Source organism: Panthera tigris, chromosome A2, assembly GCF_018350195.1.
Source record: "Panthera tigris isolate Pti1 chromosome A2, P.tigris_Pti1_mat1.1, whole genome shotgun sequence".
Lineage (NCBI taxonomy): Eukaryota > Metazoa > Chordata > Mammalia > Carnivora > Felidae > Panthera > Panthera tigris.
Window position 1 is genome coordinate 80451268 of NC_056661.1, and position 19403 is coordinate 80470670.

Below are 19403 nucleotides of genomic sequence, written 5' to 3' on the forward strand. Positions count from 1 at the left end.
GAGAATTTTCTAGGGAGAGGTGAAAGCACTGTTTCTCCTCCACTGAAAGTCGAGGAAGGAGGGACTGCAAGAGAACCACTCAGAGCACAGGACACATGTCCCCTCGAGTTTTGGGGGGTTGTTGCTAATTATTGCAAGAAAAACAAAATCTACAGGTAAAAGGGTATACACCTCCCATGTAGGCAGAATGGAGAGCCGGTGGTCATGGCCTGCACTTCCAAAGTTTCTTGGGGTACAGGTGTCAGGCTTTCCCATTGGATAAGTGGGTGCCCCGGAAGGTCACCTGGCTTGGCTCATTTGGAAGGTACCTGCCCGAGACGACTGCCTACAGAGGAGCATATGGCAGCAGAGAGAACCTGGAAAAGGTGTAAGAACTGGAAGCTGGGAGTTCCTTATTGAAAAGGGATTCCCCCCCCCCCAGAAAACACAAAAACACCCCATTAGAGAAGCAGCCAGCATTTGGCCATCAACACAGATTATAGCTACACCGGTCAAGTAAGACTATCTGCCCTCATCTGGATTGGGAAAGAACAAAACAGAAAAGATCCACCCCCTGGCAAAGAGATGACGAGGAAAATTGTCTCAGCCCAGGAGGAGGATTGGGATGGAATGATGGACAGGTGAAGACACATCTGCTTAAGTTAACATGGCTCTCACCTCTTCATCATACACAACTGAGAGAAAAGTGCCTATAGCCCTCTGGTTTCTAATCTCCCCATTTCTGTTTGGTTTTAATCCCACAGGGTTAGCCTTTGCAATGCTGGCTGCTGTGCCTCCGGTGTTTGGCCTGTACTCTTCATTTTATCCTGTTATAATGTATTGTTTTTTTGGAACCTCCAGACATGTATCCATAGGTAAGAGCTTAGCGTTGCTATTTTAGTACCGTTCTGTTTGGATCTCTGAGCTCTGCAGTGTGCCAAAGAAATAGTGTGTTTGTTACCAGAACCTCTGCTTAATAACTTTTGTTACTGCATACTGCCTTAGAAGAATACACTGCCCCCCCCTCCAGATTTCTAGAACTAATAGCTTTCTTATGATCTTGGCGTAAAGGAAAAAGATAATTTTCTTGTGTAAAAAGAGCAAATTGTTGAAATTTGTGAGATCTTTAGCTCATAATACAATTTGCTTGTATCTGATTTTTCTTTTTGTTTATTAGTGGCATTGCATGTTCCCAATTTCTATGCACATATTGCATTTTCATCCTATTTTAGGCTCTGGATTGTACATGATTTTTCCCAGTGTATTTAGGATAAGATTTATACTGATTTTGTTAAGTGTTGTTGCTGCATGAGGCTGCCACCAGCAACACATACACGGTATTTCCAGTGGCTGGTGCCGGGTAAAAAATAGCCCCCACACCACCCCGAATTTAGCAGCTTAAAATACTTGTTTCATTATCTTGCATGGTTCCCATAGGTCAAGACTTGAGAAGTGCTCATCTGGGCAGTTCTGGCTCAGGGTCTGTGGTGCAGATTCAGAGGGGAAGCTTCTCTCCACGTGGTTTCCTAATTGAGCTCTCACACACTCAGGGCCCCAGCACGCGCAACTATTACAGCCGTCAGCTGCATCACTGCATCACCGCATGTTCCCTGGCCTCAGAAGCCACACAGTATCACTTGGCCGCATTCTTTTCGCAACTAGCATGTCACAAGTCCATCCAGATTCAAGGAGAGAGGAATTAGCCTACCTCTTAATGGGCAAATGTCCAGGTTCTAGAAGAGTCCATGGGATGGAAGATATCATCGTGGTCATGTTTAGAGAATACGATCTGTACATACACAGCTTACACATAAACCAGGAGCAGAGGCTTAAGGAGAGCAGGGCAGTTTTACGTCAGTGATGAGTTAGTGACCTCACCTGTGTCTCCTTGCGTACTGGCCACAGCCATGTGAGATATGCTCAGCATGATTTCCCTAATGCTTCATCATTTTCAGGTCCGTTCGCTGTTATTAGCCTGATGATTGGTGGTGTGGCTGTTCGATTAGTACCAGATGATATAGTTATTCCAGGAGGGGTAAATGCAACCAATGGTACGGAAGCAAGAGATGCCTTGAGAGTGAAAGTCGCCATGTCCGTGACCTTACTTTCAGGAATCATCCAGGTAGTATTCACTGATAGAGAAATGGGCTGTCATTTGTTCATTTGATAGATACCTTTTGAGCCCTTGTGGCTGGTCTACGTGGTGGGCAAGGTCAGCCAGCCAAGTCCTGAGATCAGGGTTCCAAGCGTTCAGGAACACCACTCCCCTGCATGCCTTCCTTAAGGTGGTATATATTAGGAACTAGCAAGCTTCAGTTGCATACTTTAAAGATTCCAAAAAGCAAGAAAAGTTTAAAGCAGGACTGATTAGTAATTAGTAATCTCTTGTATGCTTGAAAGGAGCAGGAGGTGACCTTGACCAAACATGCCCCCAGTTCTGAAGAGCAGGGAAAATATGAGTGTGCCCTCTGCTCTGTGGGGCTGCAAGCCACTGCAAACCTTCCCTTGTTTTCTGCATAACCACTGATTTGCGAACCACTTAACTGCTACAGATGCAAGGTTGCAGTGTTAGAAAATGGTCCAGAAAGAACTTGTGTATGTTTTCTGTTGGTTTTAACTTCCTGATCTATCACATGATTTATTTGTTTCTTTGTCATTAAAAAAAAAAAAAAAGTTTTGCCTAGGTGTCTGTAGGTTTGGATTTGTGGCCATATATCTTACGGAGCCCCTGGTCCGTGGGTTTACCACCGCGGCTGCTGTGCACGTCTTCACCTCCATGTTAAAATACCTGTTTGGAGTTAAAACAAAGCGGTACAGTGGGATCTTTTCAGTGGTGTATGTAAGTAAGCTACTTCCTGACTTACTGCTACTTCTTTTTCCCCTCTGTATTTGCCCCTTCTCTTTTGTATCTCTTTTCCTTTCAAGGCTCACTTTTCTTTTTTCCAAGAATTAAAATAAAATGGAAAAGATTTCATTATTCTAAGACTTTTCTGAGAACCCTACAAGGGAAATTAAATCTTAAAGTCCCATTTTATTAATATGTGATACCTCACAAGGAATTTTTTATTAGATCTTTACTTGGTGACTGCCCCTTCACCTTAATTAGCTGAAGAGACCGCTTTTTCCTAGAACCAAATTGTGTTCTCTTTGGGAACTAACATGATTTAAAGGCATTATGCAAGAACACATCTCTCTGCAACTGCTTACTCTAGCAGGCAAAAAAAAATAAGTAAATCTATAAAAGATTTAACTAACACAATTACCCATTTAATCTAATAAAATATATGTAGACCCTTGCACCCAACTCAGAGAAAATATAAATTATTTGTAAGCACATAGGGAACAATGGTGAGAACTGATCATGTTGAAACTGATCACAAACTCTAAAAATTCAATTATTTTTTTCACACAGTGCAATATAATTAGCAACCAATAACTAAATACAGCTTTAAAACCCCCATACATTTGGGAACCAAAAATCCTGCTTCTAAATATTCCCTGAATAGGAAGAAATTATAAAATATTTAAAACCAAATGACAGTTAAGATACTACATATCAGAAGTTCTGAGATGCCGCTAAAGCTAGTCTTGCCCAGAAGGACCTATGGCCTTTGTGTAGGTATTTCTGTGCCTGTCAACATGCTGAGCATGGCAGTGGGTGAACAGAGATGGCCCTTGCCCTCTTAAAGCCCACAGTCCAAAGAGAAGATGGATAGTAAACCATTAATTGCATCAATATGTAGTTAATTACAAATTGTGTTAAGTGTTACGAAAGTTGAATAGGGAGTCCAAGAAAGTCATTTTGAGAAAGTGACGTTTAAATTTATTCCTTGATTGATTAGGAATGGAATCAAGCTGTAAGAACATTCCCTGAATAACTAAAATCTTCGCTTCCCACAGTAGCTGATAACATGCTTCCTACTCTGAGACTTCTCTCAATGCCTCATCACAAAAGAAATAGAGCAGATAAGCACTGAGTGTGCCCTAGACATTGACAGGCAAGGTGTGGAGCCTGGACTCAGTGTAACCTACTCTCCCAGAGTCTGAGCATATTGGGGTGCTGAGGCTGCAACCCTCGGAGAAAATTAAGTGACTTTTCTAAGTCTCTGGGCTTCTTCCAAACTTCAGCACTCTCTTGCCTTCGAAGTGCAACTGATCCCTCTTTCATCTGCTAACGTGACTTCTTTCTCCCTCTTTCACCTCCAAAAATCCTTTCTATGTATTTACCTTTGCATTATTTTGCTGATATCAACCCCTAATCCCTTCCGAATGCTCAGGACTCAGCTTAAGGGGTACTTTACTAAGTATGATAATACTACATTAAGCCAGAACCAAATCAAAAAAACACCAACTATAAGATTGTTGGAAGGGCACCTGAGTGGTTCAGGCAGTTGAACATCCGACTCTTGATTTTGGCCTGGGTTGTGATCCCAAGGTCAGGGGATCGAGCCCTGTGTCAGGCTCCGCACTGAGCATGGAACCTGCTTAAGAGTCTCTCTTTCTCTGCCCCTCTTCCCCACTCGTGCTCGCTCTCTCTCTCTCTCTAAAAAATAAAAGCTAAATAAGATTGTTGGATAAGAATTACAACCATAAAGCTGTATGACTGGGTAAAAATGCCTCCTAATTGGTGAGAGAGAGACATTTCAGTCTGAGAACTTTTAACTAGAAATGCGCAATAAGGGGATGGCTGGTGTGAATTCGTTCACTAGTGTCTCTGTCTATTCAGGGGCCATTGCCTGATGTAAACATCCAGTGTTCGCTGTGTTACAGAGTACAGTTGCTGTGTTGCAGAATGTTAAAAACCTCAACGTGTGTTCCCTAGGCGTCGGGCTGATGGTTTTTGGTTTGCTGTTGGGTGGCAAGGAGTTTAATGAGAGATTTAAGGAGAAATTACCGGCACCTATTCCTTTAGAGTTCTTTGCGGTAAGTCAACTTTGGCCACAGGTGCCTAGCCATTTGGGTGAGGGATTGGGACAGGGGAGGAGCAAGGAAATTCTACCTTTTTTTCTCCCAGTTCTGCCAAGAGAAGGTTAGAATTTGTCAAGGGGAACTTTTACAAATATATGGACAACAAAGAAAATCTATTAGAGTATAGACAGGGATGATTTTTAAAATACAGATGAAAGCCATCCCTAAAAATTTTAATATGAATTACCTCGGAGTGATGAGATGATGGGAGATTTTTCTTCCTCAAAATTTTTATTGTCTGCTTATTTTATAATGAACACACATAACTTTAATCACGTGAAAAAAGTAAGCTGTTTCTATTTTGAAAAGAGCAAGAGACCAAGGTTCCCATACTTTCTTGGTTCCTGGCACTCCTAGGCCAAAAGAAATACCTAGCAGTTCCATTTATTAAGTAGTTAGGTCCAAACAACTTAATACATATTTACATCTAACAACTTGGGAACTATTGTAAAAATAATGCACATGTATTGAAATACTATATATTCTATTACATTCTTAAATGACCACAGTTGTTTATTAATAATGTTACCTTACTGTTGGTTCCCTGCAGCAGCCACCACTGTGAGGGATGGCTGCCCACCCTGGCCAGCCCTAATTGTCAACCGAATGGCCCACCCAGAAGGTTCTATAGCAACAGTTCTTCAAGATGAAGAAAATTGCTTTCTGTCCTTCTTTTATTTTTCTGTTGCACTTCAGTAAGGGTTGTATTTTACACACCGATTAAATCTATGTCCTGACCATCCAGGAAGGGCTCATGCACAGAGGCACTGTGACCCTGGCTGTAACTGAGATGGGAGAAGACCACTGCGGGGGGCTGGTGGACACCTCTAACCACAGTCGGTGCTGCCGATGTGGAAACAGGGTCAGCAGAAGGATTGTGGATCCAAACATCCATTTTGTAATGACACCCTGTCAGTATACCACCCTCATACACACTTTTCAGCATCCCTAGTTCATGCCATGTTAGCCAGAAACTCCTTTCAACTACAAAAAGCAAAGCCAGCTCCTGAAACGTTCAACTAGCCGAAGCAAAATAGAAAAGAACTCCAGACCACAAGGAAACTGTAGAGTCCATTTTAATTTTGTGGAGAAGAGCCATTAGGAGAAGTTAGAAATGCTGGAAGCTAACTATAATTCTTTTTAAACTGAAAGCTGAAAGGGGGAATAGATTTTGGCTTGGCTAACAAACTGAAACTCACTTTGGCAGTGGTTGAATTTTCATCTATAAAAGGCACCTTTGGATTTATGTCTGTTTTAGGTGGTGATGGGAACTGGCATTTCAGCTGGGTTTAACTTGCAAGAATCGTACAATGTGGATGTCGTCGGGACACTTCCTCTGGGGTAGGAGAACAGTTTTAAGTAACAGTGTGGCTTGAGTTATCAACAGATCTGTTATTGTTTCTAACTCTTGCTATAGTATTCTTACAATCAAAAATATCTCTTTTTTTCTACATACCAAATATCTGAAATTTTGGAGTGTTTTCCATTGTAGTGTGTATGTGGGGTTTTTTTCTAATCATGGTAAACACACACACACACCAGAAAATTTATCATTTTTGTCATTTTGAAGTATATAGTTTAGTATGTTAAGTATATTCACATTGTTGTGAAACAGATATCTCTATCTATATCACATTTTCTTTATTCCTTCATCCAACAATGGACATGGGTGTGCAAATATGTCTTCAAGACCCTGCTTGCAGTTCTTTTGTATAAATACCCAGAGATGGGATTGCTGGATCGTATGATAGTTCTGTTTTTAACTTTTTGAGGAACTTCCGTGCTATTTTCCATAGTGGTTACACCATTTTACAATCCCACGACAATGGGATGCAGTGTTTTCTTTTGTTTCCTATTGTTTTGCACTTCCTGGTTTTTAAAATCTCTCCTTAGGCGGCATAGGAACTAAGAGCAAAAAGACCTAAATCTAGCCTGACACTCACTAGCTGTGTGACCTTGGGCAAGTTGCGTCTCCTCTCATAGCCCCGGTCTCCTCCAGGTTAGCACAGCAATCAATGCCTGTCTTGAGGGTAACTGTGAAGCTACAGGAGCTAGTGCACATAAAACACCTGGAGCAGGGGCCCCTGGGTGGCGCAGTCGGTTAAGCGTCCAACTTCAGCCAGGTCACGATCTCACGGTCCGTGAGTTCGAGCCCCGCGTCAGGCTCTGGGCTGATGGCTCGGAGCCTGGAGCCTGTTTCCGATTCTGTATCTCCCTCTCTCTCTGCCCCTCCCCCGTTCATGCTCTGTCTCTCTCTGTCCCAAAAATAAATAAAAAACGTTGAAAAAAAAAATTGAAAAAAAAATTAAAGAAAAAAAACACCTGGAGCACACCTGGAAAGTATTTAAGACATGTTAACTGGAAGTTCTGTGGCTCTTTATTTCAACAAATTTTCTAGTTTCAAATGATATATGCTTTGTCATTAATATTCTTTTGTCTAACTCTATATTTAAAAATGTGTACTATTCTTGGGGCGCCTGGGTGGCTCAGTAGGTTGAGCGTCCGATTCTTTGCTTCGGCTCAGGTCATGATCTCGCGGTTCGTGAGATCAAGTCCCATATCGGGCTCTGTGCTAACTGTGCTAATCCTGCTCGGGATTCTGTCTCCCTCTCTCTATTCCTCTGCTGCTCGCTTGTTCTCTCTCTCTGTCCCTCTAAATAAATAAATAAACACTCAAAATTTTTTTACTATTCTCTTTATATTTGAAGACACTAGAGTAACTATGAGCTTCTCCTCACCTCACTCGGTTCCTCTCTGACATGCTCTGGCTATCTCTGCATCTCTCTGTGTGTCTCTGTCTGTCTCTTGTACTGTCTCTTTCCCTTGCCACCTCGTTTCCAGATGAGCAGAGTCAGATGCCCAGGTGCTGGGCATTGATGAACCTGGCCTTGCCTCTGGTACCATCTAAGAATCTCCTGGGAGGCACAGAGGTAGAGGCTGCTCTTCAAGCCAGAGTTCACCCCCAACACCCAGAACAAGTGTTGAAGGAGGTAGCACACAGTGCACTTCAGAACAACGGATTGCGGTCATGAACATGTCACTTATGATTCCCTGTAAAGGTATAACCCAGTAGTAACACTTGGTTTTCCATTTGGACTTATAAAATACTTTCATACCCACCACCTCCGCTGGTGCCCACAATAACACTATTGACATATGTCCCCTCCCCGTTTTATAAGGTAAGAAAGTTCACTGATTTAGCATCTGTTTATTGAGTGCCTAGTATGTGCCAGGGACACAGCCATTAAAAACAAAAGTAGCCACACAAGCAAAAAAGTGTCTGTCCTCATGGAGCTTATATTATCCAGGGGAACAGGGGAAAGGGATACAGAGAATAAACAGTGAGAAGTGCTGTGAAGACAAGAGAGGCCAGGTAAGGGATGGGAGGGGCTCAGGTGACTGTGTGAGGTAGGCTGTCAGAGAAGGCAACATTTGAGAGACACCGGTGAGTCCTAGCCTGGACCCAGAATGCCGTCATCCAGTACTCAGTTGTTGGCCGTTTCTGTTACCTCACACCTGGGTCTCTAACATAATTAGTCATGTGATAAACATTAGTCTTCAACTAGATCCAATACATAATTCTATTCAGTAACTAATCAAATAATTTGATTACATGTGAATTCTACCCAAGACATTCCTTTCCCTATTGCATTGTACCCAAATATGTTGCTTTTCCTCCATGTGTGAGAGCCATATTTTAAAGGAAGAACAGGTTTTACCTTTTCTAAAACTTGGCCACCCTTTCTGGAACTTCGTCCAAAACCAAGCAGAAAACAAAGAATGCTTCTCTGACTATGTATCTACATATCCCAGTACTGTTTCAGTTATCTGTGAGTCTTACTGCTGGATAATACTCCGAAACGAAGTCTTAAAACAACATCCGGTTATTTGCTCACAATTCACAACCTAGGTAGGGCAGCTGGGTGGCTCTGCTCGGGGCCTGTCATGCAGCTGCAGATGTCTGAAGGTGTGCCTGGTGCCAGAGGCTCCACGAGGGCTTCACTCACGTTCTGATACCTCAGGTGGAGGGCTGCAGTGGCGGACAGCTGGCTGCCCTCTTCTCCCCACGTGGTGACTCCAGCAGGGTAGCCAGAGTCTTTCACATGGTGGCTCAGGGAAACAAGACAGAAAAGCAGGAGGTGCCGAGCTGCTAAACGCACTCATATAGCGTCACTGGAACCACATCCAGTTGGTCGAAACCAATCACAAATCCAGCCCAGACTGACCAGAAGAGAAACAGATTCCTCCTCTACATGGGGGGAGCAGCTCCCACAAGTATGGGAGGAATGGTTGGTGGCCATATTTGAAAGCAAACTACCACATTTATCTATACACGCACAGTACAGTGTCCAGAAAGTGACAGTTGACTCTTTTTGCTTTTTTAATGTTTATTTTTGAGAGAGAGAATGAGCAGGGGAGGGACAGAAAGAGAAGGGGACAAAGGATCCAAAGCAGGCTCCATGCTGACAACAGAGAGCCCGACGCGGGGCTCGAATTCACAAACCATGAGATCATGACCTGAGCTGAAGTTGGACGCTTAACCGACTGAACCACCCAGGCACCCCGACAGTTGACTCTTAAAGATCCCAGCCATGGCAATGTATCCTGTTTCTTGGTTTACTTTCCTTAACTCATTCCAGAATATGTTCTTTTCTCATATTCTTATTCTGCAATCCCAAATCTGCTACAAGGTCTTCCCTCTTGGCTAATGCTTCTATAGCAAAGTGTAAGGGAAAGACAGTAAGTTTTATAGTCAGAGCTCCTGGGTTTGACTCCCTCCTCCATCTTGGGCAAATTATTTAATATCTGCAAGGATCCATTTCTTTCCACCTATAAATTAGGATAATAATGGCATCTATCTAACAGGATTGTTGTAAGGACAGATAACATAGGTCAAGTATATGGCACATAACATAGGCTTAGTATACATTCAGGTTTGTTTTTTTTTTCCTTCTCTCCCTTCTTTCCCTCCCAGAACCTGAGACACCACCCCCTTCATCACTAGGATATGACACAATAAGAGAAATAGTTGCAGGGAGGCAGGTTCCCATGTTTTTTGTGGTACTTGGTGGATGAGCCATTTGACCTTGGACAAGTTGCTTAGTTTCACTATGCCTCATTTTCTTCATCTGTAAATGGGGAATATAGTGGTGCCTAGCTCACAGGGCTAGCAGAGATAAATAAGCACAGAACTTGGCAGAGAGGCAGCACCTAAATAAATCATGGCTATTGTAAAAAAAAAAAAAAAAAAATATAGTACATGAATTAATTGTTATTTAGACCAATGCCTTGAATTGGATCAGGTGCCTCTGAAAACCTCTGTCGCCCCCTCCCCCCATTCCATTCTGGGGAATCCCTATTCTGTTCCTTTACGACAAGGGTTCCAAACTGTAAGAATGGACCACAAAAACTGGGTTCTCCACTGCCCCCTCCAATTACCCAGGACTCCCAGGTGAGTCCCAAGGAGTATAATCTTCCGTTGCTCTTTTTTCATGTTAGAGACTCACCTGAAGGGGGCCTAGAAAGCAGAGTCCTTACTTGAAATAACAAGGGGGAACAGTCTGGATAGTCGTTCTCCTCTCAGATGGCCCTTGTTGAGCACCCTCCCTGAGCTCAGACTTGGGTTCAAATGTCTTGTGCCATCTGAGCACTTCGCTGACCCTCTCTTCCTGTTCCATGTCTTACTTACACCTGCCATACAGGGTGTCATGAGGTATGAGGTTACTCCTTTTCTAAATAAAACGGCATCTGATGTCTCCTGATAACCCATTCAGGTAGAAAGCTGGTACTCTAGGGTTGGGGCCTAAAAAGAACCTGTGTGTGTCAAAGAGGGCGCTCCTTTTTGCCAAAGCAGAGCAAACAAGTATCCAAGCATTGATCGCCTCATTTGCAGATGATGCCCCTTTGAAATGCTCCCCTCTAGTTGCATGTTTTTTCCCAGTGGTCACAACGCTCAGGTTAAAGTCAGCTTGACCTTTCAGGCTACTACCTCCAGCCAACCCGGACACCAGCCTCTTCCACCTCGTGTACGTGGATGCCATCGCCATAGCCATTGTTGGATTTTCAGTGACCATCTCAATGGCCAAGACCTTGGCAAATAAACATGGCTACCAGGTGGATGGCAATCAGGTAAAGATCATTAATTCCCTGCAGATACTTCATTGTGGTATAATCATCCTGCTATGCTACATAAGGCAAATGAATTGGATTTCTCTATCTTGATAGAAAAACTTCTAGTTTGATGATGTATTTATTCAACACTACATTTTTTTTTCATTATTTATGTGCATTAGATCATCAGAACACTGAGGTACAGAGTCCTACCTCATGTTACAGCTAGGGGTCTTGTTAGGAAGATGAAATCTCTGATCGGAGGCTCTCAGTTTGCCACACTCTGACAGACGTTGGCCCTGTTTTTAAAGCTCACAGCCTGAGAAGCAAATGTTGTTCTAGAACCGTTCTACTCTGCAGGAAGACTTCTCTTTGTTCATTAAACTTGGAACATATGATTCATCACTCAAACTCCACATTATATTCTTTGCCACCTCCTTTTATAACTATCTACTGACTCACTATCTACAGATAAGGTATTTAATCTGAATACCATAAGCCATAATTTTGGCATGACGATGACTATTTTAACACACCATACATTTCTAAGAGAAGATTATATGCTCCGCGTTCACACAAGACACAGTGATCCAACTAGGAAGACAGGACGTATCCCTGAGAGCAGGACTCACTCACTGGTCCTAGGAGGACACTGTGGCATGTGTCAAAGAGCAAGAGATCGAGCATTTAAAAGATGCCAATGGTTCTATACACCAGTAAATTACTCGTAACAAAAATATTTTGTCCCTTGCTGCAGTTTTCTTTAAAAAAAACCATTTTTAGTGTAGGAGAGTGTGTTTGGCAAAGAGGGGACTAGGTAGTGACTGCAGCTTTTATCTCTGACAGAACAAGAACTCTGTTTTTCTCCCACCTTATTCAATAATCCCTATTTTAAACTCATGCCCAACAAACTCTTGTATCTAGAAAAAGAATGAAGAGACAGCTTCTACTGTTGAAAATGTGTATTAAATGGGCCATCATGCCTTTTTTCCTGAAGAATGACTGACCTCGTGTGTGCTTTGTTTCCCCCTGGAAAAGGAGCTCATTGCCCTGGGACTGTGCAATTCCATTGGCTCACTCTTCCAGACTTTCTCAATTTCATGCTCCTTATCTCGAAGCCTTGTTCAAGAGGGGACTGGAGGGAAGACACAGGTGTGTATGCAACTGGCCTCTGAGGACTGGTGATTTGGGGTGGTAAACTTTAAAATTTTTTTTAAGTTTATTTACTTTGAAAGAGAGTGAGAGAGCTGGGCAAGGGTGGAGGGAGGGAGGGAGGGAGAGAGAGAGAGAGAGAGAGAGAGAGAGAGAGAGAGAGAATTCCAAGCAGACTCCACACTGCCACTGCCAGCATGCCACCACGGGGCCCAATCCCAGGAACCATGAGATCATGACCTTAGCCAAAATCCAGAGTTGGATACTTAACCCACTAAGCCACCTAGGCGCCCCTGGGATGATAAACTTTAATCCCTTGATCCTATTCTGAACCCCAGCAAAGCTTTTCTGTCTGAAGATTGATGCTCCAGTGAGCTGTGTAGTGAATCAGAGAAAGGCATGAATGATTGAAGCAAATCCCAAGAACTGAATCTGTAGGAAAGAGGTATATTCTCCGGTTAAATTGAAAATTCTACAACACCACTAGCTGCTACCAGTAAACCTCAAAGTTCACGCATAGGATGTTGTCATGAAAGCCTGGGACTGGGTATGGTCAGGATGCCATTAGTGCATCCAATAGAACCTTCTGTAGTGACAGAAGTGTCCACTGTTTTGCACCATCCAATATGACAGCCACAAACCACCTGTGGCCCTTGAGCACTTGATACGTGAGAAATGCAACCAAGACCTGAATTTTTTAATTGTACTTAATTTTTATTTTAAAAACGTAATGGCTACATGTGGTTGGTGGCTACTACATTGGGCAGGAGAGTCTCATTTGACTGTTGTGAGTCTCGAGTCAGCACCATTATCTCCTTTCCCTCGCCCCTGGCAAGGGCATTTTTACCAGGGTATTTAATCATTTCAGCCTCTGTATAGAAGCTCTAAGAGAGGGGCACCTGGGTGGCTCAGTTGGTTGAGTGTTTTGACTCTTTATTTTGGCTCAGGTCATGATTTCATGGTCATGGGATCCACTAAGTGTGGAGCTTGGGATTCTCTCTCTCTCTCTCTCTCTCTCCCTCCCTCCCTCCCTCCCTCCCTCTGCCCCTCTTTCCTGCTCGTGCTCTCTCTCTTAAAAAAAAAAAAGTAAATAAAAAATAAAAGCTATAAGAGAAACTGAACTTCAGAAAGGGAATGGGAAGGAATATTGGTGTATGTAATGGTTTTGATGACTTGTTTGAACCCATATTTTCTTGATCTTCCTGCAGTGATTATCAAAACACTAAGATCACCTCTGCCCCACCTCTTACTCATGTCTCCTAAAAGCCCCTTCTGTGTGTCTTCTCTCGTTCAGCTTGCAGGTTGTTTGGCCTCACTAATGATTCTGCTGGTCATATTAGCCACCGGGTTCCTCTTCGAATCATTGCCCCAGGTGTGTAGCTTAGATGTGGGGTGATCTTTTTCCATGTGTAGGGATTTTTCTATTTTATTTGTTTGCATTTCTGTGACTGTCTCGTGGGTTTTTACTGTAACCCTAGCAGGGTGGTGTGAGAAAGGCCAAGGCTGGAGCCAGGATCCTGCTCCACAGTCTACAGTTCTGCCCCACAATCTGGGATCTTGGGAAAGCCATCTCAACATCTCTGGGTGTCCGTTTCCTTATCTGCAAAGTGGGGGTTTGGACTGATTAATCTCCAAGGTCCCTTCTCTCTTTGATCTTCTGTGACCTTATACTTCCATTAAAAATCTGAGATGGCCTTCACTCCTAAGACATTTGTTTGCTGATCTATTTAATCTAGTAGAGATCAGGAATGATACAGAGTGGAGAAAATCATAACCTAGGAAGACCAGGAGTGAACTAATTCCTTGAGTACCAAGTTTAATTCTGAACCTCTTGACCACCATGCAGGTTTGCTACTAGGATATATGCCTGGTTTTCCAAGGCCCATTTTAGCTAACCGAGTCCTGAAAATCCAGGTGTTCATGGCTCCAAACGTACCATCACTGCTGCGTGGGAAGTGAGTGGGGAGAGGATGTGGGGAGGGCAGCAGGAGGACAGTGAGGAGCCAGCAAAGGGGGCTCTGTGGACACAAGAAGAGAGGCACGCATCATGTGCTCTGTTTCAGGCTGTGCTGTCGGCCATTGTGATTGTCAACCTGAAAGGAATGTTCATGCAATTCTCAGATCTCCCCTTTTTCTGGAGAACGAGCAAAATAGAACTGGTAAGTAACACAGGTGATTGTTAGGTTAATATGTCATACAACATGTGGATGATGCTGATAAAAATGTGAGAAAGCTACGTTAGTGAAGTTATTGTATGTAGTATCAAGTTAGGCAAGGTTAGGTACTATGTGTATGTGTGAGGGGAGAGAGAGACACTTAGGAAATTTTTACCATGATTCTACATAAATCTTTCTGTCTTTTGTTTAGACCATTTGGCTGACCACTTTTGTTTCCTCCTTGTTCCTGGGATTGGACTATGGTTTGATTACAGCTGTGATCATCGCTCTGCTGACTGTGATTTACAGAACCCAGAGGTGAGTGTACAAATTGGGATGGATGTGGGTTGTCCTGCCTGAAATTGTGGTGTTGACTTTAAATATATCCTGTTTGTCGACAGATGCCATTAGACTATAAGTATCTTGATTGTGGAGGTAATGTTCCCGGAGTCCAGTATCAGGCGTATAGGGTGTATTCTCTGCAAGCTTGTTGAGGGAATCCACCCAGAAAAACAGCTAACATTTGTATTATGTATTCTGACTCACACAGTATTTGTGCATACCTGCTAAGAACACCAGAGTATTGTAGCAAGACCATGGAGTGTCAAATCAAAGACCTTGAGCCATATTCTGGCTTTGCCAATCCCTCTGACATTGAACAACTCACTCCACTAGGCCTCAATTTCTCATCCACACAACAGTGGAAATAAGCCTCGTACATTGGATATAATAAGGTAATATGAGGTACTCAAATAGTATCTGTCATCATTACAATACCCAATTTGAGCCACCTTGTCCTATAAAAAGAGGAGGACTCTCCAAAAATAATGTTTAAAATCTATTCAAACCAAACTGAAGAAAAGTTCTAGGCTAATTTGAGATTTTTCATTTTCTCCCTACACCTTCAGCTGACTACCACCCCCATGGGTCAGAGCCTCTTACGGGAGACAAAAAGAAAAACTCCTCCCCTACTTAAGAATAAGAGTAGGAAGATAGTTGTGTCTACTCGGTGGATGAGAATTTGAGTTGCACATTCCTTGGCATAGCTTGAACTTTGCACAGTTCACTTTTGCCCCCATCTTTAAATGCCCAAGTCTTTTGTCCTAACCCGATGGGGGGGGTGGGGGTGGGGGGTGTGTGTACGGTCTGTGTAGTGTGAGGTATATGTGCTGTGTATGTGTGTGTCGTGTACGTTCGGGGCAGGGTGTGAGGGCCTGGATGGCACTGGGATTGTGATACGTATGAACCCTCTGCAAAGGTACCATACAAGGATCAAGTGCCCCTGAGTTCACTAGCAAGTCCCTACGTGACATGTAAACATGCCAGACCTCATGGTTGAACCACATACGGGGGCCTCAACACACTGGTATTTTAATACACTTTCTCTCTCTTCAGTCCCAGCTACAAAGTACTTGGACAGCTTCCTGACACTGACGTGTATATTGATATAGATGCATATGAGGAGGTAGGACATTTTTCTGTCATTTTAAATGGTTGTAAGTATGTCATGTGATCAGCTGACTATTATTTTTATGTAGGGCAAAAAGTTGGGGGCTGGAAAAGAAGGAAGTGTAGTAGTCAGAGTGAAAAGCTTGCACTTCAGGGCACGTGTTTGACTCAGTCGCTTTGGCATCCGACTCTTGGTTTTGGCTCAGGTGATGATCTCACAGTTCATAGGACCGAGCCCCTGTCAGGTTCTGCACTGACAGCACAGAGCCTACTGGCGATTCTCTCTCTCTCAAAATAAATAAATATTTTTAATGTTATCAAAGAAATATGACAATGTGTATTTTCAAGGCTTTCTTCTCAGAACTCCTTCCTCTACGTGGGATAGTGACAGAATTTTATCTGAACACCGTAAGAGGGCCTTTTGTGACTTTTGTGTTGATTTTCAGGTTGGAGGAGGGAGTAGGTGCAGTTTGACTCTGAAATATTTCCATGTGTTAAATTTGCTCACATTTTCTTTCTCAGGTGAAAGAAATTCCTGGAATAAAAATATTCCAAATCAATGCCCCAATTTATTATGCAAATAGCGACTTATATAGCAATGCTTTAAAAAGAAAGGTGAGTCATGAGAAATGGATTATTTTTGAGGGGACCTGTGGATTGACAGGGGTGTGAGGGACACTCAAATGTCTTCATATGCCTTTTACACTATATCATTCTCTCCCTTTCTCTCTTTATTGTGGTAGAATACCCAGAAAATTTACCATTTTTGGTAAATTTACCATTCAGCACATGGAATTGAGTACATTCACACTATTGTGTACCCAACACCACCAGTCATTCTTGTTTATCATATACATATACTACCTTCTCAAAAAAAATTTAAGAAAAAGAGTGAAAAAATATTTTTAGGTTTCCTACTCTTCAGATCATGTGGGTTCCTCTGGTCATGGTTAGAACTTCACTCCACACTGCCCAATATACAGAATATCTCCCCGTCAACCCACATAGTCTCTTAAATATAAGAATCTGAGAGTAAGTTTGAAAAATGTTACTTTAAACATTCTCTTCAATACTTTGGCGTACTCACTGCTGCATCCTGCTAAATATACACAGGAATAAGGAAAGTTACTCATGCTCCTTTAATGAGAGTGACTCAGTTCACAATGTCTGAGGGAAAGGTAGAAGTGGGGGGATTACTTGGCATAGAAAACAGTCAGATGGGGAGTCTGAAGATTAATTGCATTTGGTGGGTTCCTGGGAGCCAAGACATGATTTCGCATATATTGTTCTTCCGTAAAGACTGGAGTGAACCCAGCGCTCATAATGGGAGCAAGAAGAAAGGCCATGAAGAAGTATGCTAAGGAAGTTGGAAATGCAAATATGGCCAATGCAACTTCTGTCAAAGTGGTGAGTGGTCTCTTCATTGTAATTCTCCCTCCTCTTAATCTGCACCACCCCCCACCTTTATTCACGATGGAAGCCTTAACACAACAGGAAGCCCCTAAAATAGGAAAGCTTAGAAACAATCTAAGTATCCTCTATATTATTAAAGATACGTAATAAAGTCAGCCATGTGTGAACACTTCTGAAAAAAGTAAGGATATGAGCCCTGGAAAACATTTGTTTAAATTAAGATCACACAGTACCTTAATAAATTTTTACCATGAGTGCTTCATATAGATTTATTCAGCTGACATTAAAAAAAAAAACAAACAAACAAACAAAACCCACACACCTCAAAGGCTGGATTTTGCTATTCAAGCCTTATGGTAACTCACGGTCATGCTGAAGTTCATGGAACTATTTTAGAAGTGGGGAGAAAATGGCTATGATGACAAAGGAGAGTGGATTTCATTGGACAGAAACAAGAGGAGGAAGAGACGAAAAGAAACTGAACTAACACTGAATAACATATGTTACACATCCTTTTTCTGTCACATTGCAAGGCTAGGATGTGGCAGTCATTTTAGACAAGGTTTGGTAGAGTCAGTAGCTTGACAATATAGGGACTCATTTTCCCCTATAAATGAATGTGAGCTGTTCATAGACTTCTGGTTTGGTGTAACTGTTCACAGGATGCAGAAGTAGATGGAGAAGATGCCACGAAGCCTGAAGAAGAGGATGACGAAGTAAAATACCCCCCAATAGTCATCAAGAGCACATTTCCTGAAGAAATGCAAAGATTTATGCCCCCAGGGGATAACATCCACACCATCATTCTGGATTTTACACAAGTCAATTTTATTGACTCTGTTGGCGTAAAAACTCTGGCCGGGGTAAGCATCATCTTAAATGAGTGGTTTTCGTATCTCTGTTGCCATCAGTAAAATGAGAGTTGAACTAGGGTCCCTTTTCAACTCTTAAAATTCTTCTTTGTTGTTGCTTTTTTCCACTTTTGATGGTGGAAAATTTCAGAACTATACAAAAGTAAGGAGCATTGTGTAACGAAGCCCCATGTAACTATCACTCAGCTTCGACAGTTCATCAGTTAATGGTCAGTCGTGTTTCATTCAGCCCACACCCGCTTTCCACTGCTTTTACTTTAAAGCACATCCCAGTCATCAGTCACCTCTTGGTGAATATTTCAGGATACGGCTCTACAGAGGATTCTTCTAAAAATCAGTACCTTTATTCCACCTACATAAAATTTAACAAGAGTTCCTTGAGAGCCCTCATGATCACTGTCCATGTAAAAATTATATACAAAATTAGTTTTAAATGATTAGCTCAAAAATGCATAATTTTTTAAAATGCATAATTACGAGGCCCAGTAGCTCAAGCGAATGAACTAGTGTCTTGTATCAGGAGATACATATTGGTAGAAAGAGACTTGCATCTGGCACGGAGTCAAGAGAAACTAAACTTTATTTCAACATTATTACAGATTGTAAAAGAATATGGAGATGTCGGTATTTATGTGTATTTAGCAGGATGCAGCGGTGAGTACATTTCTAGAATGGGGAGAAGCTTTAACACTTTAGTTTTGTTTCTCTTTTTTTAATAGCATTTTAAAAGTTTGGAAAGATTGGGGCGCCTGGGTGGCTCAGTTGGTTAAGCGACCAACTTTGGCTCAGGTCATGATCTCACGGCTTGTGAGTTCAAGCCCCGCATCGGGCTCTGTGCTAACAGCTCAGAGCCTGGAGCCTGCTTCAGATTCTGTGTCTCCCTTTCTCTCTTTCTCTCTCTCTCTCTGCCTCCCTTGCTTGCTCTCTCTCTCTCTCTCTCAAAAATAAACAATAAAAAAAAAAGTTGGGGAAGATTTTCTCTTAATTTTTGTTTTTGGCAAAAATGAAAATTATTCTGAAAATCACTCTAAAGCTAGCTTTGAAATTAGCCACTTCCAGGCACCCCTTTCACTGGGCCATTGTGGCAGGCCTCCTGACCTGGATGTGGAATGAAGGAGCGTATAAACCACTGTTCTGGGCTGGTACATTTAATGATTATTTAAAGGCTGCCTTAAACATAGTTCTATAAAATCATTTAGGTTTTTCCATACAATGCCTGCTATTTTTGCTTTATATTAAATTTTGGTTGAAACCAAAAAGTGCTTGAAAATGAAATCTACATAGACATCGCTTTTCACCTGCC

At 42.3% G+C, this 19403-nt stretch overlaps 1 protein-coding gene across 1 annotated transcript in view; it reads left to right on the forward strand.

Moving 5' to 3' along the window:
• SLC26A5 (solute carrier family 26 member 5) overlaps positions 1 to 19403 on the forward strand; it is a 50115-nt gene that overhangs the window by 26843 nt on the left and 3869 nt on the right. The window contains exons 5-19 of the mRNA XM_007083931.3: positions 744 to 854; positions 1935 to 2101; positions 2654 to 2818; positions 4750 to 4902; positions 6206 to 6288; positions 10929 to 11076; positions 12097 to 12210; positions 13505 to 13582; positions 14274 to 14369; positions 14578 to 14684; positions 15762 to 15831; positions 16338 to 16430; positions 17115 to 17222; positions 17891 to 18091; positions 18700 to 18754. Coding sequence (XP_007083993.2) covers positions 744 to 854; positions 1935 to 2101; positions 2654 to 2818; positions 4750 to 4902; positions 6206 to 6288; positions 10929 to 11076; positions 12097 to 12210; positions 13505 to 13582; positions 14274 to 14369; positions 14578 to 14684; positions 15762 to 15831; positions 16338 to 16430; positions 17115 to 17222; positions 17891 to 18091; positions 18700 to 18754 — 1749 coding nt within the window. The remainder of the gene's footprint in view (positions 1 to 743; positions 855 to 1934; positions 2102 to 2653; positions 2819 to 4749; positions 4903 to 6205; positions 6289 to 10928; positions 11077 to 12096; positions 12211 to 13504; positions 13583 to 14273; positions 14370 to 14577; positions 14685 to 15761; positions 15832 to 16337; positions 16431 to 17114; positions 17223 to 17890; positions 18092 to 18699; positions 18755 to 19403) is intronic.